General features: G+C 37.8%; 1 protein-coding gene across 2 annotated transcripts; it reads right to left on the reverse strand.

The window, feature by feature from the left end:
- Positions 1-23: 23 nt before the first annotated feature.
- Positions 24-24,370, reverse strand: golim4a (golgi integral membrane protein 4a). Of its 2 annotated transcripts, none has more exons than XM_086164170.1 (16): positions 23,764-24,370; positions 13,481-13,555; positions 13,232-13,281; positions 12,869-12,922; positions 12,620-12,770; positions 11,810-11,892; positions 10,795-10,878; positions 8,940-9,050; positions 8,620-8,817; positions 5,322-5,590; positions 3,381-3,457; positions 3,200-3,252; positions 2,819-3,022; positions 2,610-2,678; positions 1,966-2,055; positions 24-868 (listed from the first exon to the last, which is right to left on the reverse strand). In XM_086164170.1, the coding sequence occupies exons 1-16, from the start codon at positions 23,948-23,950 to the stop codon at positions 737-739; spliced, it is 1,887 nt and encodes a 628-aa protein (XP_086020296.1). In that variant the 5' UTR covers positions 23,951-24,370; the 3' UTR covers positions 24-736. The 2 variants fall into 2 exon arrangements, with proteins under 2 accessions (XP_086020296.1, XP_086020295.1); XM_086164169.1 differs by having other exon boundaries at positions 1,966-2,058; positions 23,764-24,369.
- Between the last annotated feature and the right edge of the window lie 3,473 nt (positions 24,371-27,843).

The raw sequence follows: 27,843 nt of genomic DNA on the forward strand, positions 1-27,843 counted from the left end.
ACAGTTTGGTTTCGCGAGCATTCTTTTGTTCCTCCTTCTTTATAAATCACATTTTCCAAGTGCAACATGCCGAAGACGGTTGCCAAGAATATAAGACACGTTGGTCATACAGGATCCAGAAATGTTTCCTTGATTTGTGAAAGGACTCGGGCTCTCCATAACCCAACTTTAAGAGAAAAAATCTAGAATAATAATTGCATCTTTCATGATTGTCATGACTGTTAAAATCATCAATAAATAATAGAAAAAACACTTGTTCAATTGGAATGTAAGATAAAGAATGGCGCCTCTGCAATGTTATGACAGTTTGGAGAAAAAAAAAAACTAACAAGCAAAAAAAAAATACACATTAAAGGCCTGAACTTGACAGAATTAGAATAACGTTAATTTACTTTTACTTACTTTACAGAGTCGAGGACAGCACGTGATAAAAATACATTCTCTATCTGTTTGTTGAAACCCATCAAGCAGACATGTGACTAGACAGAGGTAATGAATAATATTGATAAAAAAAAGTCTGAAAATAAAAAACAGTACATATCCTTTAAACCCTTGGATTTGAGTCCGTTTACACATTGTCTGCTCATCAGTTCCAACACCAGTGTTTGCATCCTTTCACCAGGTAAGATATGCCTTCGCTCCTGATTGGGGTTTTGATTAATGGCTGCGTTTATTCCTTTGGGACACAATGGAAAGGAAGGGAGCAAAAAGGCACTGCAACTCGTATACGTCTGGGTTACATCTCAGCCCTACGATTGGCTCCCTCCTCTCGAGCGATGTGCTCCTCCTCCCCTTCCTCCTGATAATTATCTTCGTCTTTTTTCAGATCCTCCTCTTTCGGTTCAGCCTCTTGGTTTTTCAACTCCTCCTGGGGGAAATAATCGGAGAATCACTGAAAACAGATTAACTTACTGTGTGTGTGTGCCTATATATATATATATATATATATATTAATATGGATAGATGGATAGATGGATAGATAGATAGATAGATAGGATAGGATAGAGATAGGATAGGATAGATAGGATAGATAGGATAGATAGGATAGATAGATAGGATAGATAGATAGGATAGATAGATAGGATAGATAGAGATAGATATAGACATATATACCTATATATATATATATATATATATATATATATATATATATATATATATACACACACACACACACACAAACACACCTTCTAATTTCTATAGTGTCTGTCTCACTCTTGCATATTGGGTACTTTAACTTTGATTTTAAGGCACATTTTACTGACTGCATTTATGTTATTCAAATATGAAGAATATTAACAGATTTGTTTAAATATTGATGTGTATTATATATATATATACATATATAATCTGCATACTGTATATATATATATATATATATATATATATACACACACATAGCATTAGCATTGACTACATAAATCCACGTCGCTACTCACATAACAACACTGACTTGTTACATGAAAATTTAGTTACACTCACGAGAACTGATAAACATGACAAAGCACAAGTAGTAACACAATGGCACGTTAACCTGTTCGCTTATGCATACAACATTGATAAACATCGTATGTGAGGCGAGATTTGACAGCGAGAACCAAGACAAATCAAAATCAATCTGTGGTTCCCGCCGGTTCGATGTACTTCATGCAGAATGTAAGATGTCTCTTCAAGATGAATGAAATAAAGTGACCCAATAACCAGACACCTGGAGAAACTTGACACTTGCTCCCCCTTGTAAAGCACAGTACACGCAGATCTCTTCAAGTTACAAGGACAGCAACTGGTACCCACACACATGCACACACGCGCACCCAAACACACGCACGCACGCACGCACACACGCACACACATACACACGTTTTGTGAATTTGAATTTCCTGGGTACAAATTGCTATGGTGTGATGAAACTCGGGATCCGGATGGTTAAATTGGACTCAAAATCTACTTTATCAAAGAACTCACCTGATCCATGTTTTCCTCATTATACTGATCCTCTCCCTCCTCCTCGAACTGTTCCTCTCTCCTCTTCTCGCTGGCTATGTCGTCCTGAGCCTTCTGGTCAACAGGGCCAAGCGTTATAAAAAAGAAAAAAAAAACAATTGGAAGGCAAATGCAACTAGTAATACTGTCATGAGGGTTTTCAATAATAAGGTATAATGTTGTTTCTATTCATTGCTCAGTATCATACTCTTAGATTTCAATATGAGGCTTGCTAATTAACAATTGAGCCTGAGCTGCTGAATAGGATAATTTCTTTTACCCATTCATAAATTGCTCCATTGAGAAACATAAAATCATTTATGACTTGAGAAAAGTGAGCCAAAAAAATGTTTTTTTCTTTGATATCTTGCTTCAAATCTTCAAATACCATCGATCGTACATGATGGCAGTTTCATCGCTAATGTAATGTAGTCGTGTAGTGTGGCAGGCTTGGCACTGAAAAATCAAGGAGGCCTATGGGGAAATTCCCCTTCTAAACTGTGACTTAAAATAAAGAGCATTGAGAAAATGTGAGTTGCTTTGTTGGTCATGTTGTTCCTATGTGAAATGATCTCGCCCAAAATCTTTTCGAGTGCTACTGAATGCTCTGTGTGGGTCACACACACCTCATCATCAATGTCTTCCTGGTACTGGTCCTCCAGATTGTCCTCTTGTTGATCAGGGTTTCCAGCCATCTAAGACAGAAAAAACAGTATAAACAAAACCACTGAAATGAGACATGGTCTTTCAATTTGTGGCCTTTGAGACTTCAGTGTCATTCTCAAAATATTTTGGCTCGGTCATCTTTTCTGCAAGTGCTCTCCCTCCTCCTCACCACAAGTTCCTCCCCAAAATGACCGGGAGCTGCTGGGCCAGGTGCTCGGTCATGCTGAGCTGGTGCAGCTGGCTCCTCCGCATCCTCCACTATGTCTTCTTCCTCCTCCCTGTGCTGCATCCGCTCATCCTCGGCCTCCTCGAACTCGTCCTCTCCCTGGTTGTTGGGATCATCCTCGGGGGCCAACTCACTATTGTTGTCACCCTGCGGAAGAAAAGACGGTGACAGACTAGTCACGAGGACATGCTAACATTGGTTATAGGATGCAGGGAATGAAAGGAACAAGTGTTGTTCAACAGTACAAAATTGATTGTAGCAGGAGCTACTGACACATGATGAACACATAAAGCAGGACAGGTGGGGGATCGCCACCCAAAATACCTGATCATTGTCCTGTTTTGTCTCGTCTTCATGTAACATATGGGCACCCCTCTCTATTAAAAGGCACACAACATACAGGGTACATTTATATCAACAAACAAGTTGCAAGAAAATGTTTGCTGCAGAATTTATTAAATGACTGAATGCTTTCAATACGGGTATTTGATTGACTCTTCCTCACCATCTTCATCATTTGCTTGAGTGTCATCTCCTGGTTGGATGACAGCATTGTCCATGTTTTCATACTCTGCCCTCTTCCTAATCATGAAAGCAGTGTGGGTCAGTCAGAAGCATGTCTACAGAATTTATTTAAAGGCAAACCTAAAAGCAGTAATTCAAATATCCACTTTCAAAAAAAAATTCATTGACATTTTTTACTTCAGCATTAGTCAGTTTGAATTAGTTTGATGACAAAGGGAATAAAACGCATCAAAGGACTATTTCTTCCACTGTATTTACAACTCTAATAGTCCATGTACCTTGAATTAATTTATTAAAGAGTTATTAAGTGTGCTCTTTCTGTTCCTGTTTTGTCATTATACGTCTTGATATTAGTTATCTATACTATCATTCGACTTGTCCTTAGCCTCCTTACCATCACTACTATTAAAAAAACACTCATGAATGTTCATTATATTTTTATAAGTCTCACTCCAATTGTGTCTTCATGTGAGACGTGCATTATGCACCACTCTCTTGCTCTCTCTTTCCCCCTCTCCCAACTCCTTTTTCCCACTCACCCCTACAGGTTGAGCCAGAGGGTCACCCATAATGAGTTGAGTTCTACATACTGTAAGTTTCTTAACATTTTTAAGTTCTCGCTCATGGGGAAACTGTTGGGTCTCTGGAAGTAATATAATAGGGTGCAGTCTAGTCCTGGTCTATGAAATTACCTTGAGATAAATTCTGTAGAGACTTCATGGATTCATTCATTACAGATATGAACTCTCCGTAATAGACACTATCCGTTTCTCAGGTCTGGTCTCGAAAAATGGTGAAGATATGACATGTAATATGACATGATATATCCAACAAGAGGCACAAAAAAAAAGGAGGGAATGAATCACATGATCATTCCCTTTAAAAATGGCAAAACAGTAACATGTTCGTTAACATATATCTCTGGTGAGCATCTGAGGAAGAGCATTGTTGCTCATGCGAGAATAAGTTTTGTACCATATGTAAAATAAAATATCTTTATTATTGGAGCACTTCTGGTGTGCAGATTTTTTCAAACCTCTATTCAGTTGATTTTTTGATCCAGCACCGGATGAGTGTTTTTTTCCTTATAATATATCAAGATAGTGGAAAGTCAGGTAAATTTGGTGAGCTCATGTAAGCCAGATTGTAAGTACCACAGTGGTTTTGAAGTCTTTGCACCTTGAATTTGATTTCATTTTTGTGCTTAATTGGATCTACTCCCGGGGTGGCACGGTGACGTAGTCGTTAGCACTTCGGCCTCACAGCGTGAAAGACCCTGGTTTAATTCCAACAAGGGGAGTGTGGAGTTTGCATGTTCTCCCCTGTGTCTGTGTGGGTTTTCTCCGGGTCCTCCAGTTTCCTCCCACAAAAAAAGGCAGCAGGTTAATGGCAAAATTGCCCCGAATGAGAGAGACGGCTAATGTTAGATGTTTTGTAGAGAAGGTCAGAGAAGCCAGGCTGAGATGGTTCAGTCATGTACAGAGGAAGGAGAGTAAATATATTGGTAGACAGATGCTGGAATTGGAGCTACCAGGCAGGAGGTCTCGAGGAAGACCAAGGAGAAGATTTATGGACATAGTGAGAGAGGATATGAAGGTAGGTAGTTGATGTGAGACAGGAGGATACAGGGAAGAGGGTTAGATGGAGTAGGGTGACTCGCTGTGGAGACCCCTGAACAGAAAAGCCGAAAGGAGAAGAAGAAGAAGAAGAAGAAGAAGAAGAAGATTGAATGTTGTTTATCTTTGTATGTGGCCCTGTGACTGGCAACCAGCCCAGGGTTTACCTCTCTTACCTGATGCAGGATAAGCAGTATAAGATTGATGGATCTACTCTCACTAATAGTGTATTTGAGAAACACAGTGCGCTGTTGCAGGCCTTTTGTCACACACAATAACACAAAATACAAATATTTGAATCAGACCTTTGGTGCTCCTCTTTGAGTAGCTGCTCTCGTCTGTCTGCGTCTTGGTGCTGCTTCTCCTCTCTCTCCCACTCCTCCTTCAGCCTCCGCTCCCGCTCCTTCAGCACTTTCTCTCTCTGGGACTGTAAGGCGTCCTGCTGCATTTGGATCTGCCGGCGCTCCTCTGCCCTCTGAGCCTCGAGGCGCTGCTGCTCCTGCTGCTGTTCGTAAGCTGACTTCACATGCTCTGCTGGGGCATGAGCCTCATGCTGCTCCCCTGCGTGGGGGCCCTTCCGGGAGACAAAGGCATGCACAATGACCAACATGTTGAGCAAGGAAACAAAAATGCAGGTGATCAGGAACACTGTGCTGCTGCTATTTTGAGACACAAACAAGAGAGGTATTTAATCAAGTCTTCTATCAAGGGAATTACAGTGAGAGCCCCATTTAACCGCCATATACATTTTTTATGTCAAAAATGCACATAAAAAATAGGCAATATACAAATATAAAGGACACTATATAAATGAATTGCCTCTAACTCCAAGATATTATTCTACCATATTTTTCAGATTATGAGTCGCAGTTTTTTTCATAGCTTGTCCGGGGGTGCGACTTATACTCTGGAAAGACACAAGTGTGAAATTATTGAGCTCGCTTGCTCTGATGTGTGTGTCTGCGTGTGTGTCTTTAATATATCAGCGGTCGTCAGACACACACACTCCAACCAATCAAAATTCAGCAGGGGCGGGTAATATCAGTAGTGCTTTGTGGAAAAAAAGATGCTACCTGCTAGTTCTGTAGCTATGGAAAGGTATATGGTCAATAATTGACTTGATGTATGTCAATGGCAGTCTTTTAGACTATGAACAGTTCTGTACTAAACACAGCTTTAACCTTCCAATATTAGAGTTCACAAAGTTACGCAACACACTACCTCGACAATTTGTATTCCTGACCAAAAATATAATGACGCACCAAACCATACAACCAAAGTTTCCCCCACTATCACTCCAGGGAATCTCAATTCTGGATAGAAAATGTAGCAACTCCTTTATTAGGAAATGTTTTACAGAAAACTTTTTCCCTAGACGTCAAAACAAAAATATTTTAAATAAATTTGATAAGGAATCGATTGCCATGCTGCGAACTATGTCTCTGACTCTACCCATACCCCCCAGGCAAAAGAGACCCACTTCAAAATTATGAATGACATCTACCCATCTAAGGAATTATTGAGGGTGCGCTTAAATATTGACGATAATATTTGTATATTTGGGAAGACGACGTTGAAACCACTGACCATACATTTTTCTCATGCGAAAAATTACAGGGCTTTTTGGCTAAAACTCAAAAATGGGTTAAAGACAATTTTTCATCGTCACCACTTTCCTTCTCAAGAGATGACATAACATTTGGTTTACTTGAACAAAAGAGATAAACTATGTGTCAACGTTATTTTAGACCTGGCTAAGTTCTTCAGTCACAAAAATTGAATGCAAAAGTGTTCCCCCAATTTTACGTTCTTTACAAACGATTTTGAATTATACAAAAATATCCTTAAAACTTATGGAAAAATCCCCAAACCAAAAAATATACAGTTTGATGTTTGACATTTCTTGTGAACCACTAAGTTAAATACGTGTTATATTCCCCTTGCAAGTTTTGTTTTTTTTACTCTATCTGTTTATTTGATTCTTTTCTTTTACTTTCTTTTTTGTCTAGCATTAAACATTTCTCACAAACCTTTAATACTGTTAATTTCTGGTTACATACAGAAGGAATGTCCTTTGCTCCCTCATCCCCAGTTATTTCATTGACATTCGATTCTACCTTGCCTTGTTTATTTGTACATATGTATACTTGTTTATACTATTTATGTTCAATAAAAAAAAATTAAAATAAACTTCTGTACCTATGAAAATTGATCATTCCAACATTCGTGGTAACTTATAAAAACAACTGATAGGGGCTGAACAAAAATGGCACCGTATAGAAAATCATATTCTGCAGGTTACAAGCTGGAATTAGTGAAATATGCAGCCAAAAACGGCAATTGAGCAGCAGAAAGAAAGTTTGAAAGTTAGTGAGAAACAGAAGAGAGAAACTTGTAAGGGACTGACAAAAAGCGGAGGTTACTCTTACTGAAATGAAAAAAAAAGACTAAAAAAGATAATCGCGGGCTTAAAAGCTAGGTGGCCACAGCTAGAGGAACGAGTTCACGCATGGGTGCTTGAACAACGTGCTGCCGGGGAGGCTTGTCAACAATACAGTTGCGTCTCCACACCCAGGTAGTTGCCAAGGAAATGAATATAAATGACTTTGCGGGAGGACCTTCGTGATGTTACCGGTTCACGCAACGCAATCGCCTCTCAATCAGAGCTAGGACACCGTCCTGTCGGGATTCAGAAAGGCTGGAATAATTGGAACTGCAAGTGACGATGACTCTGAAGTAAGCGACGTACCGGTAGAAGAGGTAGCGGCGCATTGTCTACCTTTGGAGTTGGCAGAGTTGTTCAGAAGTGACACAGAGGAAGATTTTGTTGGATTTAGTGATTAAGAGTGACACTGATTGTTTGGTTGTAGCATGTCCTTTATGCTATAGTTATTTGAATGACTCTTACCTGATACCATAATAAGTTACATTATCATAGCCTGCCAGGCACGTTCTCAGTTCGTTGTTTATGTGTCATACATGCTATACTGGGCTATACTTATTCAGCCTGTTGTTCTCTATTTTATTTTCATTTTAAATTGCTTTTCAAATGAAATGTCTATTCTTGGTGTTGGATTTTATCAAATAAATTTCCCTCCAAAAATGCGACTTATACTCCTGTGCGACTTATAATGTATATTTTTTTTCATTCTTTATTATGCATTTTGGTTATAATCCGGAGAGATGTATAATCCAAAAAATAGGGTAATCTGAAGTTGTCCTTGCAACGTTATAGGCGCTTTAAATTTCTGATTCTTCCATTATTTGTATTTAAATGCTTCTTTTCTTCTTTCCAGGCCCTTGCTGTTTAGGACATTTTCTTAATCATTTTTAGATGTTTGTTATTTATATTTGTTTGTTTAGATGTCTGTTATTTCTAGGCAGTTTCTTGATGATTGTTATGGGTTTGTGCAAATTTTTGCGCTAAACTTTAACATAACTTAGAAGCTATCCAGCCGAATTTTCTGGGCAAAATCATGTTAAAAGGATTTTCAAAAACAGAATCAAATTTGTGTTTGACTGTAAACAATAAAATCGATATATGTTATTTTTTGAAAAAAAGGTATAAGATATTCAATGTTGCCCTGTCCCACTTCTGACCACCTGCTGATATCTGTGGATGTCCAATGCATTTTCATCTGGCTGCTTGTGTTCTGGCTCTTCCTCTTCATCCTCCTCCTGTGGCTCATCCTGTCTTTGGTTTGGGTCTTCCTCCAGCTTTTGAGGCTCTCCTGCTTGGGCCATTTCCTCCTCTGCCAGCTCCCTCTTCCTCTCTGCCTCCCCTTCATCTTCTTTCTCTTTCTGTTGATACAGTCAGGTTAGTCTGGACCCCCTGCTTTTGCAGGTTCAACCATCTATAGACGTAATCTAAAAGTGGACAGAGCTGTTTGATATAAGACAACAAACTTGCATTTTGCCCCCACCTCGACAATTTGGTGAAGCTCTTTGTGTAGAGGGTCTGTGTCAGGCTGCTGGGGGGCAAGGTTTTTCTCTCTGGAGGCATCTTTCAGCTTTTTGAACTCATCCACTTGAGCCTGTAGTGACAGAAAATCGTTTCTTATATACATCAAACTGAATATGGCTTCATCTAAAGGCCTGCAGAAGATGAACAGGAGGAATGACATCAATGACACAAAGATAAGAATAAGCAGTATTGAGGGACCATTCCACATTTTCCTCAAAAATATGTTGGACAGCTGTAAGCAATCCCAACCGAAAGGTCTTTTTTTGCACCACAGTTGACATATAGCAATTTTGTGGGGAAAAAATTATCATACAGAGATAATGTATACAACGTTCCTTCAAATTGGAAAAAGGTGCACCCATTTTTTTAACATTTACACCATTAAACCAATGTATTGAATTTTATCCAAGTCACAACACATAAAAACTCCAACCTTTTATTTGTTTACTGTTTGTGTTGCTCGAGAGTAATTCCATATATTTTCATATGGAATTACTCTCTTTTTATGACCACTGATGCAATTTTCTCTGGCTACCACAAGAGGGCACAAAAATTGAAGGGCAAAAAGTCAAAAGTAAATAAAATAGCCTTTAAAAAACTAAAATTGAAATGCCCTGATTTGAGATAGCTAAGACAAGACACTGTTACTGAAGCAGTATATTCACAAACTCACCATCTAGAAGGTTATAATGTGCTTTGGAAAAGATCTGTATTTGCCTTTCTCATGCATTTTGTATAAAAAAAACACCCATACCTGGTGATCATCAAGTAAATATTTACACATTTTAAATAAATAAATATGTGTAAATATTTCAAGTAAATATTTACACATTTTAATCAAATGACAAAGTCCAATTGTAGATGTACTCCAGCAACAGCCCTGACTGACCTAAAATGAAAGGACTGAAAGCATATTGGTGTCTATTTTGTATTACTGTGTGTCTTTTAGTCAAAATCGAAGACAGAATGTCAGTGATGACAAATTAGCGAATTCAGACAGGGACCAGGACACAGGAGAAAGAGAGAGAGAGAGAGAGAGATAGAGAGAAAGCAGAAGAATGAGGGTTGAGGGTTGAGGGAATGAGGATTAAGATCAATACACGCTGCATGATTATTCAGTCATTTATAAGGTCATTTGCAAGGACAGGATGACATAATCAACTTTAAACCAAACATTTTTTTTCTTCAGGTAACAGCTGATGAGAAAAAAAGGCTTATTGTGAATTTAAAAAGGTTTGTTACTGAAGGTCAAAAAAACCATTAGTCTATAGATAAAAGTCAGTATTTCCATGTACAAGTACTCTACTAATCAATATTACATTTGTGAAAGATCTAATCAGTATTTTGTGTATTTATAGATATTTGGTATCCAACAGGAAGTATAATCATTTAAGTCCAAACTGGAAAAACTGACATGATGAATACTTGTATGTTTAATGAATTCTCACAGTCCTTTAGTTTTGCTAGTATTGGTTAGATTCTCATGTATGTAAATTGTCCACATTAATAAGTTAAATCTTTGTCAGATCTTATCATGGCAACTGGACTTAGTTTCTCCCCTTGAAGACACCTCTCATCCAAAAGGCTCGGTTAATAGTTAAAATAGCCTCAGGGGACAATTGGGAAATTGCAGCCACGAAACATGGTCAGTTCCATTAACATACCAATAGTTAGGACAAATGGCAATGGCAACGAATAGTATTAATTAAAGAACCTTTACAAACTAAAAACAGATTGGTCTACATCCTTGGTTTATCGGCAAAGAAAACATTTTAAAGGAAATGTGAAGTATCTTTCCTAAGCTCCCACTGTACCTTAGCTACAGCCAGTGCACTCTTGTGGTCTTCTAGTGTCAGTGCAAGGTGGTCATGGGCTGCCTTCAGGTCCTGATGTTTAACCTGAAGACAGAAGAAAACAACCAAAAAAAAAAAAAAATCAAAACAAAATCAGTGACTTTTGTACCTTTCACTCACATTTTAAGAGAAGTTGATGAATGATAGTATTTAGAAAATTAGAGAGGTTGTTCTGAATGAATCTCATATTTACCAAGTTATTGATATGAAAAAATTTGCGTTTGGATGATTAAGAGACCAAAACTTAAGTTTAATTATGGAAGATGCTTTAAAAACAAAATCAACATTTCTTTGACTCTCTTTTTGTTTTTCAGGAGTTACACATAAGAGTATCAGCACTTTGTTTATTGACATTAATCAAAATATAACTCCTTATTTGTCCCAAGTACTTTTTTCATTACTGAGAATGGCAAAAATTAAAAAAAAAAAACAAGAACCAAAAAATTTAATAGATATGGTCTTTAAATGAAATGCAGATTACTTTCAGAGTACTTCCACATACAAGGTAAATTGTTTTATTTGACTTAACAGTTGTTAAACTGATTTAATTACAGCGTTAATTTCTGCTCCACTCTACCACCATAAATGCTTTCCCAGTGTCATGATAATAGATTCTATTGATAGCTGTCATTACAAATGTGCATGTATATCGTAGAAATATATAGAAATATCGGAGAAATATGTGTTAACTAAAAAATAAAAATCAGTTGTCTCACCGTGACTAGATTTACAGCAGAGATTTAGAACAAGTTGGAGCCATATGGTATTTACAGCAGAAGGAGGAGGTTGCTTTCATGTATGCCAAGTATGAGATTGTGTTAATTACCAGTAAGTAAGTTAGAGAGCGAGCTCATGTCTGATGTTTACATGTGAGAATTCTGGGTTTCAAGAGTTTACAGGAAACCACAAGCTGGTGGCAAAAGCCCAAGCACAACAGAAAAAGATAAAGGGGCAGAAAAGAAAAGGGTTTTCTGACCTGTGCATCCTGTAGCTGTACATGAATGTCATGATGGGCTTTCCTCAACTGTTTATTCTCCTCTCTTAGGTTGTACACATTATCTGCAGATGACAAGACAGAAGCTAAAAAAAATCGATCGGGCAATAACTGATAAACGCAAAGACAATTAGATACACTCATATTTTCATGTTTTGTTTTTGGATTATCCTTGTAATATTTTTGTGGCTTTTCTTGTGAGTTGTGTTTCATAGTACAAGATACACCTGACAAAAACATAGGAGACTGTTAATTTCCAAATTAGTGCTTATTAAGGAATATGCAATGCGCCCAATCTGTATAGAGCAGTCAAATATATAAATAAATAAACAAATAAAAAATTAAATAGATAAATTAAACGCTGCTGGTAACAAAAAGCAATGGCATGTCAAATTGAATTGAAAAATGAATAAAACTACAGGACTGTTTAGCTTGGAGTGGAGTGAAAGCTGTAAAAGCACAGAAGCTATTTTCAGAATTTAAAAAATGTAGTGATTATTCTACCTGTTGAATTGTCTGAAAATATACTCTTGTTTTGTTGAAGCTAGATGTTAAATACATAAAATAATTAAATAAAAACTGATCTGGTTCCTGTTTTTAAGAAAATGTATCATTTGCCAGAGATGACACAAGTTTATCTTTGTAACTTAACTCTTGCAACTAGTATTTACATTTTAGGCAAATGTTTTAATCGCAAGCTTCATACCCAACTGCAAAAGCCATTGACCATAAACTTAAGTTCTCCTTTGAACATTTTTTTTTTTTTTTCGAGGAAACTTGACAGGGCATTACCCTTAAGTTGGATCACTTCTGCCTCTTTGGCCTGCTGCAGTTTTTCAAAACGGTCTTTGTGTTCATCCAAGGCCCTGTTGTGATCGTCGCTCTGAAGTTGATGCTGCTCCTGCAGGTCGTAGAACTGTTTCTTCAAGTCATCGTGTTGGTTCTGAATGAGTAATGAGGATAAAAGCCATTGGATGAGATCTCGCTTTATGGAAGGAAACATTTTCTTTCTGTGTTTGGAGGGACTGAACTGAACCAAACCTTTAGCATCTGGTGTTGGACTTGTAAAGAGTTGAATCTGCTACTGGCATCTTGCTGCAAGAGCAGAGAAACAGGTGTTTCAAAAAAATGTCATGGTCACTTTGCCCGGTTGGATTATTTCTTTTATTGTTTTTCTTTCCTTATCAAAAATGTTCATGTCCACATCCGCTTAACTTTTCATCCATTTCATTGCATTTAAATGGAATTCCACAACATTTAATTACCTTGAAATTCCGTTAGAAAATGCATTGAAATAATCAAGGGCACTTTACACATAACATCTTGAATAATTTGTATATTTAAAACAGGATTGGAAAAGATGATATACATACTTAATGTGGGAAATAAAGTAGAAAAACACACCTTCTCCTTGTTGAGTGACTGTTGTGATTCCAGTTTATAAACCAAAAAGTCTAAAAAGAGAAAGCAGGCAGATTAAAGCACTTTCTATGAAATCAAGATTAGTAACCCAATTCCAATAATTGGAAAAAAATATAGTTTTTCATCAAATGTACTTATTTGTAGCTGTCTTAAGCATTAAATATTTCATGGATGTGTGATTTTTCCAAAAGTTTTTTTAAACAGTTATTGACTCAATAGACCGAATCTCACCTTCTTTGGCCTTTTTATGCTCTAGCCTCTCCTTCTGAAGAGATTTTTCCAACCTGGAGCGATGTTCGTACACAACTGAACAAAAAAAGGGACAAAAAGAAAGGAACGGTAAACTGACCAATTATCTTGGAAATTCAAAAGGAACACACCTAAACAAACATAGCACAAACATAGTTTTTACATTGTGAAGATGTTTTTTTTTTTGTATAGCAGGCCTTGAGAGGGTTTCTCTTATAGATGACAAGAAAAACATCTATTTCCTGAAAGAAGGCTATGGAAAGAAGATAGTCAATAAAAAGATATATATCCATTACTGTATGTGAAATAGCCTTATGGCTTTTTTGATATTTGAAAGTTGAGGGAACATCAAGATGGGGATCCTGGCCTAGTCAAGGAATTTCTTTCTTATTTCTTATTTGCCAATTTGTTTTCTTAATACATTTCATTTGACTGCAATTATCGCAGAGAAAAATACAGTGACTGCAGGGTTTATTTATTTAAAAGAAGATTAACAAGAAATTCACCAAAAATCACCATTGAAATTCAACAAGCTGATGATGTGTGTTGATTCCAACAACAAGCTGATTTTGCATCATCCATGCCAATGCTATGAGTTATTTATAAACCAATGACCGTACATACAAAACATCTGCAGTGATCAGACAACAATAAAGACATATTGAACACTGTTTAAATATTTGCTGACATTCAATGTGAGCTGAGCATTTACCTTTAGATTTTTGTAAATTTGTAAATTCCTATTAGTTACCAAGTTCACTTCAATGTGTAGGATTTGTGGCTTTAAAGGATTTGTTAATTTAAAAAAAATAAATAAATAACAAGTTAAAAAAAATGAATTGTGGTTTAAGCCTACAATAAAAAAAAAAAATCAATAATACTGGCAGAGATCATTTGAGATTTAAGGTGCTCGGACAGTTTTTTTTGTTTATTGTTGTTTTTTATACTCTGTATTTCTTGTGCATACACTCAAAAACAACAATCATGTAGGAGCTTTTTTTTGCTTAATTTGTTACTTTGATGTTCCCTCTGATTCGCAGTAATCTGGCTGTTTCTGTAAATTCCTGGTCAAAGGTTGAAAAGTAATCTGACTGTCTCTGTCACAGTCATCAATTGCACAGCATAAAAATGGAGGACACTGTACAATTTGTGAGGCTATCTTGGCCTTAGTGACACATTAATTTATTTAAATGGTACTAAATGTATTGTATGTATTAACATAAATTATCAGCCTCGATGTTACAACAATGCTCAACAGCAAACAGCTCAAGAAAACTATGTTGGCAGAGAGCTTCCCACCATAAAATGCCTGACTGATGGAACCAAAAATTAAGGAAGTATAATAAAGAATAATGAAGAAATAGTTATTGCATACAATGAATCCCAAATTAAAATCCAGAATCTGAAGAGAGGGGTACTTTGTCCTTATGGCATTCTTGTTGCCATCCCAGCAAAGAGATTAAACATTTCAGAGAGGGGAATAATGGTCGCACTGTCCTAAGCAACACAATTTCTTAGTTTCACTTAATGCAATCAATACAAATGCTGTGGCTAGAATTGCAAGGTAACACTGACACCCATTAACCAAACATCACTACTTATTAGTCAGTCCCCATCATGCACGAACAAAAACACACATGTTGCTTGAGGTGCAGAACACGAAAAATAAAGGGGGACTGCTAGTTTGCAGTTACAGAAAACAAACAATGATAGATATGGTCAAAGGCACAATACATTGCAATCAAGCTTATGACTTAGTAGTGCTTAAGAAGCAAGAATGCAATCTATGGCATGTCTTTAAAGCTAGTTTTGATTTTATGCATGTATTTATTTAGTTAATTATTTATAATTTAGATTTCCTAAATAATCAGGTCATTTGGGGACAATCTGTACACTGGTTCTGAATACAATACCTCTTCTCTTCATTCTCTAAGCTTCTGACAACATAAAGATTGTGTAAAAATCAACTAGTTAGAGCCCAGAACTCAACTCCAACCATTAAGGTTGGTATTTCTTTTTAATTTGCAATACCTGTGAAATATCATACTTTCTGGTCATATGCTGCCCCCTGATTGTTTAATTTGAATATGATATCTTTACTAGATCTCATCACTGTTACAGTGATAAGATCTAGTAAAGATATCAGCTTAAAATACAACGTCTACGTCATTATCTATTGACTGATTTACTTTTGCCAAGATTCCTGTCAGCAAAAACTCAAACTCAGCAAAAACTCTTGTTTAAAACTTAACCTGTGTGGGAATCTCAACAAGTTATACATTGGCATTGAGGCGCTTCTTGACTATCTTATAAACTGTATAGGGAATATGGATGGATGTTGGTCAGTCTTTCAGCTGCACCCCTTCCAGAGGTCATGTCAGATGGACTAAATAGTACCTCAAAGTGCTCTTTCCACTGTCACAGTTAAGGCCAGGCCCTGTTTCCTGTTCCTGAAAAGTTTGACAGTTTGCCAAAGTGTCTTCAAGGCCAAATGGAAGTAATTTTCCATGGCCTCTTCAAACTACTCCCACACCCAAGATTTTGCTTCCATGCCCAACAGGCTTTTCTAAACCACTGGTACATGTCAGTAGTTTCAGGATAACCCTGGGATATCCATGCCCAAAAGGTCTTCTTCTACTTGAAAGCCTCTTTCATTGCTGGTATCCATCTGCAAGCATTGATGCCAATCTGACTGCAGCGGCAGAAAGCTGCTTCCACTATGGAGTCCCTGAACAATGACCATTCATACTTCACGTCTTTGACCAATCCCAAAACAATTACAAAAGAATACTTGACAGGTGAGAATTGAGGACTTAACACAGTCCCCTACACCAAACTATCCCAAAAAACTAAAACTAACCCTGACTGGGTTTACTAGCAAAGTTTCCCACTGCCTGATCGAATCAACAACAGATAATAATCAGTTGGCAACTCTGCTGCTCTCTTCACCTGGGAGCCTGAGATATAGGGCCACAGATCAATCTATACAAGTACAACTCCGGGTGCTCTGGTGCCACGCAAGTATGAACCCAATGCTCATAATGTTTGTTATGGCCAATCTATATTTTGCAAAGATGTCCAACAGCAAGACACTACATCTGTCAAACATAATTTAGTATACGGCTCCCCCTTAGTTTCTCCATCAGTTTCCATGTGAGTGTTAAAGTCTTGCAGCTATGGAGCTATGGAACTATGGAGACCTTTACAGGTCTCCATAGTTCCATATGGACTGGCCTTGGTGTCTTAAACTGCTATGGATTGGCCTTAGATTGGCTTTAGTGTCACTAGGGCCAACCTTTCCAAAGATTGAATATTCTTACAGATTATATAGTTGTGACTTTGTCTATTTAATTTCTTAGTTCTTTCTTAGGGTCACAGTTCTCTGACTTTTTTTTTTAATTCAAGGAACACAAATAACTTGTTCTTACATATCAATCACTTAAATATCTGATTTCCCCACATATAGTTGTGAAATAGTTATTTAAGCAATCATGCAAAAGATGAAAAGCTGACAAATGCTCGATCTTTTCTGTTAGTGCTCAAACAGCTCAGCTGTTACACTCAAATCTATTTCCTTTTTTAATTTGTTTTTGGCTCAAGCTTCTTTATGATGTCAACAAAATCACATATTTTACTGCTCTACATTTCAGACAGTTCAAACTAAACTCATCTACAGACTGACGCTCTCATTGGAATAAAAAAATATATTAAAAAAACAGATTCTTTTTGCAAAAAGCTTCAACTGAAACACTGTGGGCTTTAAGGTTTCTGCTGCTTTCTTTCTGTGCCTTAATGGTAAACCCAACTGACACAGGCTCCTTTGTGCGATGTAACCACATCCCATAACCTATGTGTCAAAGACAAAAATGCTACCTGAAAGGAAAAGCTTTTGCAAATATCATATGGTGGTAAGTAGGAGACATGTGATATCCTTGAAATCCATCTTGTCTGCAGCAACTTGTAGCTGATACTTGATTTGTAGTTCAAATTCTGAATATTGGCAACAGCATTATCAGATCCCAAATTTTGCATCTCTACTTCCTTTATGTTATTGTTTGGTAGGTTCTTTCTTAATATGCCAAAAATAATTTAATTTGCATCAGACAATAATGATCAAACAATTAAATACTCTGATTCTATTGCAGCCTCAGGGCAGCGCTGGCCGGTGTCACCCCGAGCCAGCCCCGGGGGAGGAGGGGGAGCATGCACAGGCCAGAGTCTCCCTGAGCCGGTCCAAAGCCCGGATAAATGCAGAGAGTTCATCAGGAAGGGCATCTGGCGTAAAACTTTTGCCAAAACCAAAAATGGGAATCAATCATAATAACCAGATTGCTTAACAACGACCACAATTGGTACCGTTGACCTACAGGGAATGGAAACTGGGCTACTGTAGGTCAAAGAAGGAGAGGAGGAAGGTGTGTTTGGAAGCAGAGAGAGAAGAGGAAAAAGCAAGAGTCTGTGACTGAGAGTAGGGACTTTGAATATAGGGACTAAGACGGGAAAAGGTAGAGTTGGTCGACATGCTGCAGAGAAAGAAAGTGGATATACTGTGTGCTTAGGAGCAGGCTTTAAGTTGTACTATCATGGTACTGACAAGAAGAGAAATGGAGTAGGAGTTATCTTGAAGGAGGAGTTTGTTAGGAATGTCAGATAGACTTTCAACTCTGAAATTGGAAATTGACGATGTGATGCTCAATATTGTTAGTGGCTATGCCCCGCAGGTGGGATGTGAGTTTGAGGAGGAGGAGAAACTCTGGAATGAGCTAGATGAATTGATGCAGAATATCCCCAAAGATGAGAGAGTGGTAATAGGTGCAGACTTCAATCGGCATATTGGTGCAGGCAATAGAGGGGATGAAGAAGTGATGGGCAGATTTGGTATACAGGATAGGAACGCAGAGGGAGAGGTGGTTGTAGAATTTGCAAGAAGGATGGAAATGGCTGTAGTGAACACTTTTTCCCATTAAAGACGGGAACATAGGGTTACCTATAAGAGCAGATGTAAGAGCACACAGGTAGCAAAATAGTTGAAGGTGAGAGTGTAGCCAGACAGCATAGGATGGTGGTTTGTAGGATGACTATTGTGACAAGGAAGATCAAGCGGACAAAGGCAGAGCAGAGGGCAATGTGGTGGAAGCTGAAAAAGGAGTAGTGTTGTATGGTTTTTAGGGAGGGGTTGAGAAAGGCTCTGAGTGGTCAGGGGGAGCTTCAAGATGATTGGACTACAGCTAGTGCTATCAGATAGACAGGTAGGAGAGTACTTGACAGGTAGGAGAGTACTTGGTGTGTCACCTGGAAGGAACGTAGATCAGGAGAGTTGGTGGTGAAATGAGGAAGTGCAGGACTATATACTGAGAAAGTGGTGAACAAAGAAAAAGTGGAACACTGAGAGGAGGGAAGAGAACAGACAGGAGTACAGGGAGATACAACATAAGGCAAAGATAGAGGTAGCAAAGGCAAAACAAAGGGTTTATGATGACTTGTATGCTCAGTTGGACAGTAAGGAGAGAGAGAATTATTTATACAGGTTGGCGAAACAGCAAATTAACGATGGAAAGGATGCACAACACGTCCAGGTGATTAAGGATCGAGAGGGAAATGTATTGACAGATTCTGGAAGAGTAATGGGAAGATGGAAAGAGTACTTTGAAGAGCTGATGAATGTGGAAAATGAAAGAGCGGCAAGGGTAGAAGAGGTGACTATTATAGACCACAAAGTAGCAGAGATTAGTAAAAGTGAAATGAGGAGGGCATTGAAGAGGATGAAGAGTGGCAAGGCAGTTGGTCCTGATGATATACCTGTGGAGGTGTGGAAGTGTCTAGGAGAGGCAGTGGTAGAACGTCTGGCTAGTTTATTCAACAGGATCTTAGAGAGGGAGAAGATGCCTGAAGAATGGAGACAAAGTGTGCCCATTTTTAAGAATAAGGGGGATGTACAGAATTGCATCAGCCATAGGGGGATAAAGTTGATGAGCCATACACTGAAGTTATGGGACAGAGTAGTGGAAACTAGACTGAAACATGCCTAGAAAGAGTCCTACAGATGCAGTATTTGCTATGAGAATGCTAGGAGAGAAGTACAGAGAAAGCCAGAGGGAGCTGCATTGTGTTTTTGTAGACCTAGAATAAGCATATGACAGGGTGCCAAGAGAGGAGCTCTGGTATTGTATGAGGAAATCTAGAATGGCAGAGGAGTATGTTAAACTGGTGCAGGACATGTATGCTAGCTGTGAGACATTGGTGCGGTGCTGTAAGTGTAACAGAGAAGTTCAAGCTGGAGGTGGGACTACATCAGGGATCAGCTCTGAGACCCTTCTTGTTTGCAGTAGTGATGGACAGGCTGACAGATGAGGGATGGCAACAGGGATGGCAACAGGAATATCTATGGATCATGTTGTTTGCAGATGACATTGTGATCTGCAGTGACAGCAGAGAACAGGTTGAGGAGAATCTAGAGAGGTGGAGGTATACACTGGAAAGGGAGGAATGGAAGTTTATCGCAGCAAGACAGAGTATATGTGTGTGAATGAGAGGAACTTGGATGGAACGGTGAAGCTACAGGTAGTGGAGATCAAGAAGCTGGAAGATTTCAGGTACTTGGGGTCAACAGTCCAGAGCAACGGAGAGTTTGGAAAGAGGTGAAGAGACGGTTCCAAGCAGGTTGGAATGGATGGAGAAAAGTGTCTGGGGTACTATGTGATAGAAGAGTATCAGCCAGAATAAAAGGAAAGGTGTACAAGAGTGTGGTGAGACCAGCAATGATGTATGGCCCAGAAACTGTTACAATGACGAAAAGACAGGAGGCAGAACTAGAGGTAGAGGGGACAGTGAATATATTGGTAGACGGATGCTGGAACTGGAGCTGCCAGACAAGAGGTCTCGAGGAAGACCACAGAGAAGATTTATGAATGTAGTGAGAGAGGATATGAAGGTAGTTGGTGTGAGAGAGGAGGATACAGAGAATAGGGTTAGATGGAGAAGGTTGATTCGCTGTGGCAACCCCTGAAGGGTAAAGAAGAATTAAATACTTTGGTTCTATTTATTATATATATTTAACACACATGTATGTTATGTAATCTCATTGGCAAATTGTTCAAGTCTGAGGTCTTTTCAGACTGTTATTCTCATGGACTTATGATTTTCATCTAGAAAAACAGGCTGGTTTCGCATAAGCCTTTATATTTCTTATATTGACATCAACATTGTACTAATGAAATGTAGTTACTATAATCATTAGCTGTTAAAGGGTGTATTGATTTCATCCAATGCATTAATAGAGCTACAGTATGTCAAGGGCTGGTCAATTTGAAAATATATTAATAATCAAGCCCCTTCACAGAAAAAGCAATTTTATATACCTAGACTGCTTATCCTGCAGTCCAAAGACATGCAGTAGGTTAGCTGGAGACAAAAATTGGCCAAATTTTTGAATGAGGGCATGAATGGTTTTATGTGGTAAATGTAAGTTAACTATATCTTACATAGTACAAATTTATTTGAAAAGTTTTTACATTGTACCTGTAAAATTTCCAAAATTCCAGTTTTAAAATTGAGCATGATTCAAGTGTAGTGATAAGCCAGAGAAAAACATTGTGCTTATGTTCTCAAACCTGTTGTATTTATGGAAGCACTCTGTCACGCTTGACCACTTGAAGTTATTTTCTTTCAGTTTTTTTAAATACTTTTCAGAAGTTTTCATTTAAAATTTAAATTTTTTGATAAATTTCAGACTTTTCTTTTTAATCTTAAAGGCAATTATATGCACTTATTTATTTCTGTCTTATCTTGCTGACTTTGCTGGTAATAGATCATTTCCACCTATAGCTAGAAACTGCAGTTAGATAAACATTGTGCAGCACAGATTTTATGGATGATCTGCTTTTCGGTATTGGCCAAGTGGCATACTGTAAAAATAAATGACTTGATAGGAAAGTAGTGCCCTCAGTTGTCTTATTTTAGTATTTGACCTATCAGTGACAAAAGTTGTTTTTTTTTTCATGCAGTGTAAGGCAAGGACAACTTACATGCTGGTTAGGGGGGAATAAACCTCAGGGTGAGATGCCTGTTGGTTAGATGGGTCAAAACCTCTACTCCATTATAAAATTGACTTCAGTTCTTGATGAGCTCAAAATCTTGTTTACAAGGTTGAGTCATATAGGAGTAGGCTCACTGCCTGGCTGTTGATTTTAAAACTTTTAGCATAATGACCTCAGAAGAAAAGCTCACTTCCTGTGAGCACAGTTAACGATTTGAAATTTCCATGGATGAAGTGAACACAGTGTTTCACAGCAGAATTACATTTTTAATTCTTCGCAAAGGTGGGATATAACAAACAAACAATCTGAACCTCCCCAATTTTTGCTAATAATTCCAATGTAAAGTAGGGCACAATATCCTAGACAACTACTGATTTTCAGAAAGATGTGGGGCGTGTTTGTCCTGTAGCTGCACTTACACAGTGAAAATCCTACATTTATGTAAGCTGTACAAATTGTGAGATAACCAAACTACTTTGAAATGTATTTGGAATATAATGACAGTTAATTGTAAAATGCTATGGTAGGATGTCTCTTTGATTTTCTTTCCAATGGTTGCCGATGTATGTTGAAGGCCTCCGAGATATGAAATTGAAATAAATTTATTTTCTCTTCATTTATAAAAAATGCCTGTGACTTTATGGGCTTGTGTTGTCAACTTTGAAAAACTGATATTAACTGATGACTCCCGGTTTTGTGGTGGTCGATATTCCTCTAATTGATATATTCACTTTAGAGTGATGTGTAGTCATTTTCATGTTTTTTAATTTTGTTTTTTTACTGATGTGTTAATTGTGTATTATCTAAACTGCTAATCTGCCACAAAGGGTAGCAGAAGGCCTTGAGCAACATCTCAAGTGTATTTTGGCGAGGTGGTGTATACTTGGTGCTTTGTTGATGTTTTTTTTATGTAAGATGCTATTATATACAGTTCATGTACAAATTGGCCTTTAAAATAAGCTCATAGTTGCTTATTGTATGATCATTAGAACATAAGATTTGAAAAATATGTGATTATGTGTTAAAAAGAATTGGGGATAAGAATACATGAAAAAAGCACAAACTAAGTGTTTTTTAAAAGTTCAAACTTTAACAGATTAAACATTACATTTTGAATCAGTTTGACCGGACTTCACTACTGCTTATTTGTATAATAGTCAGTTTTACTGAAACTGATTTTTCTAGTTGTGTCCTGATGAAATAGTTTTTGCCAGTCAGAAAAGCATGTGCTGCACCTTTAAAATAAAGCCTGTGCATCACACACTGGTATGAGTGTATTGTTAGACCTCAAACTTACAACAGGTTAGGCCAGTGTCTGGCCCAACATAAGTCAGCAGTACCACATTGTGTTGGCTAACTCCAAATACCACAATGGTGAATAAATCAGATGGCAAACCCCTTAAATTGGATGAGGAAAAAATAACAAGTCTGTCCTTCAAACGTTTTTTGGGATACAAAGATCCCTACAAACCTATTTGAACTTTCGCCTCTCCAGCAGTAGTGGCAGATGTTCTGGATGACCTTCAAATTTTAAGGTAATTTGTTTACCTTGAAGGGGAACCTGGGGACACAGTCACTCCAACCAGATGTGAGATTGGGTGTTAGTTTTACTCACACACACACACACACACACACACACACACACACACACACACACACACACACACACACACACACACACACACACACACACACACACACCTCCACTCACATGTGATGGGGCTAATGCAATAGCAGTGGTTATTTGCAAAACATATGTCCAGCTCAATAAACTTAATATGGCTACATATAGCTATACCTTGCCGAATTTTTGATTGACCTTGTTTATAAATTAGAAGAACAGTGTGGGTCAATGTTTAAACATTAAACAATGCCTATCTAATTACTGTTCATTTATTTAAAGTTCACTATGCACTGACGTGCCTCTATCGATAATATATGATGTATTTTATTTCGTGTATGCGTGAAATATTAGCCTGTAAACAAACAAATGAAGTCTCGGCTACGTATAAGAAAGTTGTAGAGAACGAGATAAGACGAGGATGTGAACTTTATCTTGCTGGAAGTTAATGCTAAATTGAATATAAGACCTTTATAGACATTCCAAGGAGTGTTTACAAAGTTGTTACTGTTGAGAACCAGGTATAACGACACAGTCCTGAGCAAAGAGTGGCTCGCTGTCACGCATGCTGAGACCAGGGAACACCACATCACCGTCACGGTGTTTACCTTGGAGCTGCGCTGACAGCGACTCTTGGTGTTGCTGGTATTTCAGTGCCATCGCTTCCGTCCTCTTTAGTTGCCTGTGCATCTCGTATGATATCATTCCGCCGTACATCGTCCCACAGACCACGGTGACCAACAGGAGACACTGGAAGATTCTCCGCTGCCTCCGCGAGCACACCCCGTTTCCCATGTTGGACCCGCGCCCCTCCCCACAGTCTGCGCGAGTAAGCCCCGTATCTGCAGCTGGAAACTTCCCGACTCAACTTTTTTTTGCTTTTCTAACCTCCACCCGTCTACCCCGTAACACCCCTCCCTCCGCCGACCGTACAAGTTAAGTGCTAAGTTGATGCGAACATTATTCGGCGCTATTACATCCACTCACGACTTTGAACCTGGTAATGTTACTTCAAAGCGGTCGCTAAGATTTTCGCTCGACCTCCGGACGAGCCGAGGCTGGTGAGACGACCGTCCCTTCCTCCTCTGCTTCGCAAGACGCTCTAGTTTCAGACAGGTTTTAGAGAACAGGTAGAAACTAAAGTAACCGACGCGGCCTCCATGACACCTTTTACTTTAGTTACGTGTCAGCCAAGCAGCTGCCCTCCATCCACTATAAGTCCAGAGGAAGTCCCTCCTACATGAAATTACCAACGCCCATGTCCCGCCCCCCGAGAAATAGAGATTTCTTATTGGCTGTCAGACACCTCGATCAGAAAGTTGCTAAAAAACCCACAATAACGCAATTGCCGCAAAACCTGTTTATAAATTAGGTTAACCAACAATTACCATAACTTATTTCAATTCCTCTTCACTGCACGTAAATAAACAAGAGAGGTTGATTCACACTGATGCAATGCACTCAATTTAGAGGAACACATCAGGAACAAAAGAATAAAAATCCCTTCTGTTTGGGAATGTTTTAATGCTCTTTCGCTCAGTTGAATGAATGAATGAATGAATGTCAGTGTTTTTGACATAATATTCTCTTTTTAATTAAGCGAGGTAAGTGAAAGTGATTTCATATTACCATGGGTACACCCGATTTTATGATGCAGGTATCTGTAAACAACCAATATTGATTAACGTTTCTTCATGAAAGAAGTATGATTAAGTAACTTTGGAAAAGCCTGTACACAGACACCAAGAATAAACCTTACGGTAAAATACAGGGAACACTGTCTGTATAATATACCTCAGAGAAAAAACTGTGCTCTTTAAGCTTTCATGCGGAAAAGGAGTATTCTAGTAAATCACGTTTTGATAGTTTACACAACATATAAAAAACTTAAAAAAACAACATAAAGAAATGCTGCTGTACCATCAACCCTGAATCACCGTTTGGCTTTGACAGAGGAGTGAAGAGTCAGCCGAGCCCTACTGTTGGATCCCCAGGTTGGTAAATGGAGAGTTGTTTAAATAAATATTCTTGACCTGGCCCAGAAGGACCTTAAACATATGTGGAATCTTTATAATCATTCGTGAAGTAAATGAGTACTGTATCTACTGTAAGAGCACTAAAAATGAGACATTTGTTCCATATTCTGTTTCATATATGTAATGCAGCCATGACCAAAGCATTAAACGTGTACACTCAAGGGAGGGATCTTGTATCTGTGTGGTGACAACAGGGGCAAGTGGGTTAATATTGCAAGGTCTTGTAGCTGTATGATAAGCGATTCCATGTTTTTGTTGTATTGAACTGTTGTATTCATTTGTGTTGTTTGTTCACAAGCATGCTTCCATTAGTGATTCTCAAAATTAGTGTTTCCATTGCAGAAACATTTTCTGCATTTTTTTTTTGTTGTTTTTTTTTGCTTTTTTTTGTTATATGAGGTTTCTGTTCGTTCTGCTTAAAGTCAAATATTTTTCCTAACAAAAGCTCAGAACTGATTTTATCAACACAGTATTAGTTACCAATTCAGGCTGGATGTCCATTCCTGTCTCAAAAGTGATATCAATGTCAAAAAATGGTACCTGTTTCCTCCTCCACAGAACAAGATCCTCATTTCATTCATTCCTAAGGTATTTCCTGTTGCATTCTCAAAGCCTGATATCTAACTGTTTCTAAGAACTACTGACTTAGAAAGACTTAATCAAATCTTTATTGCAGAAAGATGGACTTTGTGATCAAATCAGAAGAATGTATTTGAATGTACTGAGCATGTACAGTATACCTCATTGGATAGCATGCTTGAGGACCAGCGGGCTACATGCAGAATTATTGGTTTGAAACTATGTCCCACTAAATACCTGTTGTTAATTTGGAGGATTATACTTATTATGTGTATCTATGCAAATATAGTTTTTGTCTAGTCTTTATAAGTGTAGTTTAAGTGAAGGTCCATGTTCAGCCTACTTCAAACAGTGAGGAATTCATCTTGAACTGGGGATCGATAAAGTTTCATCTTGTCTTGATTAAACACTCGGTTCATTATTTCAGTGTTGGGGCTGAAAATAAAACTTAAAAGTTGGTGCCAAAATTGCTGATGTTTCACTTTGGCCATGTGATCATTTATTAATTCATTCTAATATTCAAGGGAAGCTTTTCTGTAACTTAAATGAAGAGGCTCATGTTAATCTTCAGGCACAAGAATGGGTTTAAACAAAGAGTCACTAAACCAAGAGGAAAGTATATTCCCCAGAAAACATGATACCCGCATGAAATTTCAAATTTTTTTAAAGTTTTAATGAAAAATGTAATATTTTAAAGGGATGAGATGGTCACTGCAGAGTCAGACTTGGACTACCTTTAAATTAGAAAATATCACCAGAGTTAAATATCACTAAAATAACTAAAATATGTTTGTTTGTTTTTCTCAATGCGTAATTGCACTTAATGATTGTGATTTAAATATAAAATCATCTTAACTATGATTTTGCCCTTGACGAATAGAAAGTAATGCAAGTGTGAGTAACTTGTGTTTTTTTTTTTTTTAGTGACATTAATCATGCATCACCCTTCAGAGAAATCAATGATATGAAGCAACAATAGTTAACTGTGTTAAAGGCAACCTGTCTGTCAAGTGGTTTTCAGAAATCTACCACTATGCTGAACAAACTTAGTGATGGATAGGGCTGGTACAACGATGGCATCTGATATTGCTCTTGTACCTAGTGCCCTGATAATGCTATTCTAATCACTGTATCCTTTTATAGGAGAAACACAGGAAGAAATTTTAAAACAAATGTAAAGATTGAAATGGAATCACTTTTCCAAACACCTCAAAATGTGAAATAGATTCAATGTGCTGTCAGTACTTTGAGATCTACCTCAACACAATGTAAATACAACAAAAAACAGATGTAGACTTGCTGTCTGAACAAGGCTGAGAAGCACTGAGAGCCAGTCACAATTTACCTTACATTCCTCCCCCAAAAACGCCTCAGTGCTTATTCTCGCAACAGCAGTCTCTAGAACTGCACTTTGCCAGGCTGGAAACATATTAGTCACAGCTGGTGACCACTTCCATGTTCAGCACAGATCCATTTATATTTTGAAAGGAAAGTAATTTCCTTCAGTTTTGTGCCAACTCCTTTCTTGAGCCAAAACAGAGTAGAAAAAATAGTCAGAATTAACACAGGTATCTTAACTTGGGGATATAACTGTTCTTATTCGTGGTATGTCAAAAAGACAATTGATGACACAGGACAGTTTGTGCAAGAATAGAATAGACAGAAATATTACTAGGTTCAAAATTACCGGTAAAAAAAAACAAAAAAAAACAAAAACCCTCCGTTATCTTGAACAAATTGGCAATCTAAATTTAAATAAATCTTTTTAAATTTATTTTCTCACATGGACCAGGAAATCAAGTCCACAGGGAAATTAGGTTAAATTAAAATCATGAGATGCCAACCTGGCACATTGTTGACCTGTTTCTTCACATTATTTAGAAGACTCGGCTGTCCCAGTGCCTATTTTCTTCAGTCAGTGACTGAAAGTAAATGTGTGCTCTTGCAATTAGTTTTGCATTTTATTGCACAAAACACTGACTAATCTTCATTTATCTTAAATATCACTCTTATGTGGAAATAACTGGGTTGAAGATGTGACAAAACGGGAGCCTCCCTTTCCGAAAACTTGCG

The sequence above is a fragment of the Fistularia commersonii genome, chromosome 18, assembly GCF_037954325.1.
Source record: "Fistularia commersonii isolate RoL2024-O1a breed Wild chromosome 18, RoL_Fcom_v1.0, whole genome shotgun sequence".
NCBI classification, from domain to species: domain Eukaryota; kingdom Metazoa; phylum Chordata; class Actinopteri; order Syngnathiformes; family Fistulariidae; genus Fistularia; species Fistularia commersonii.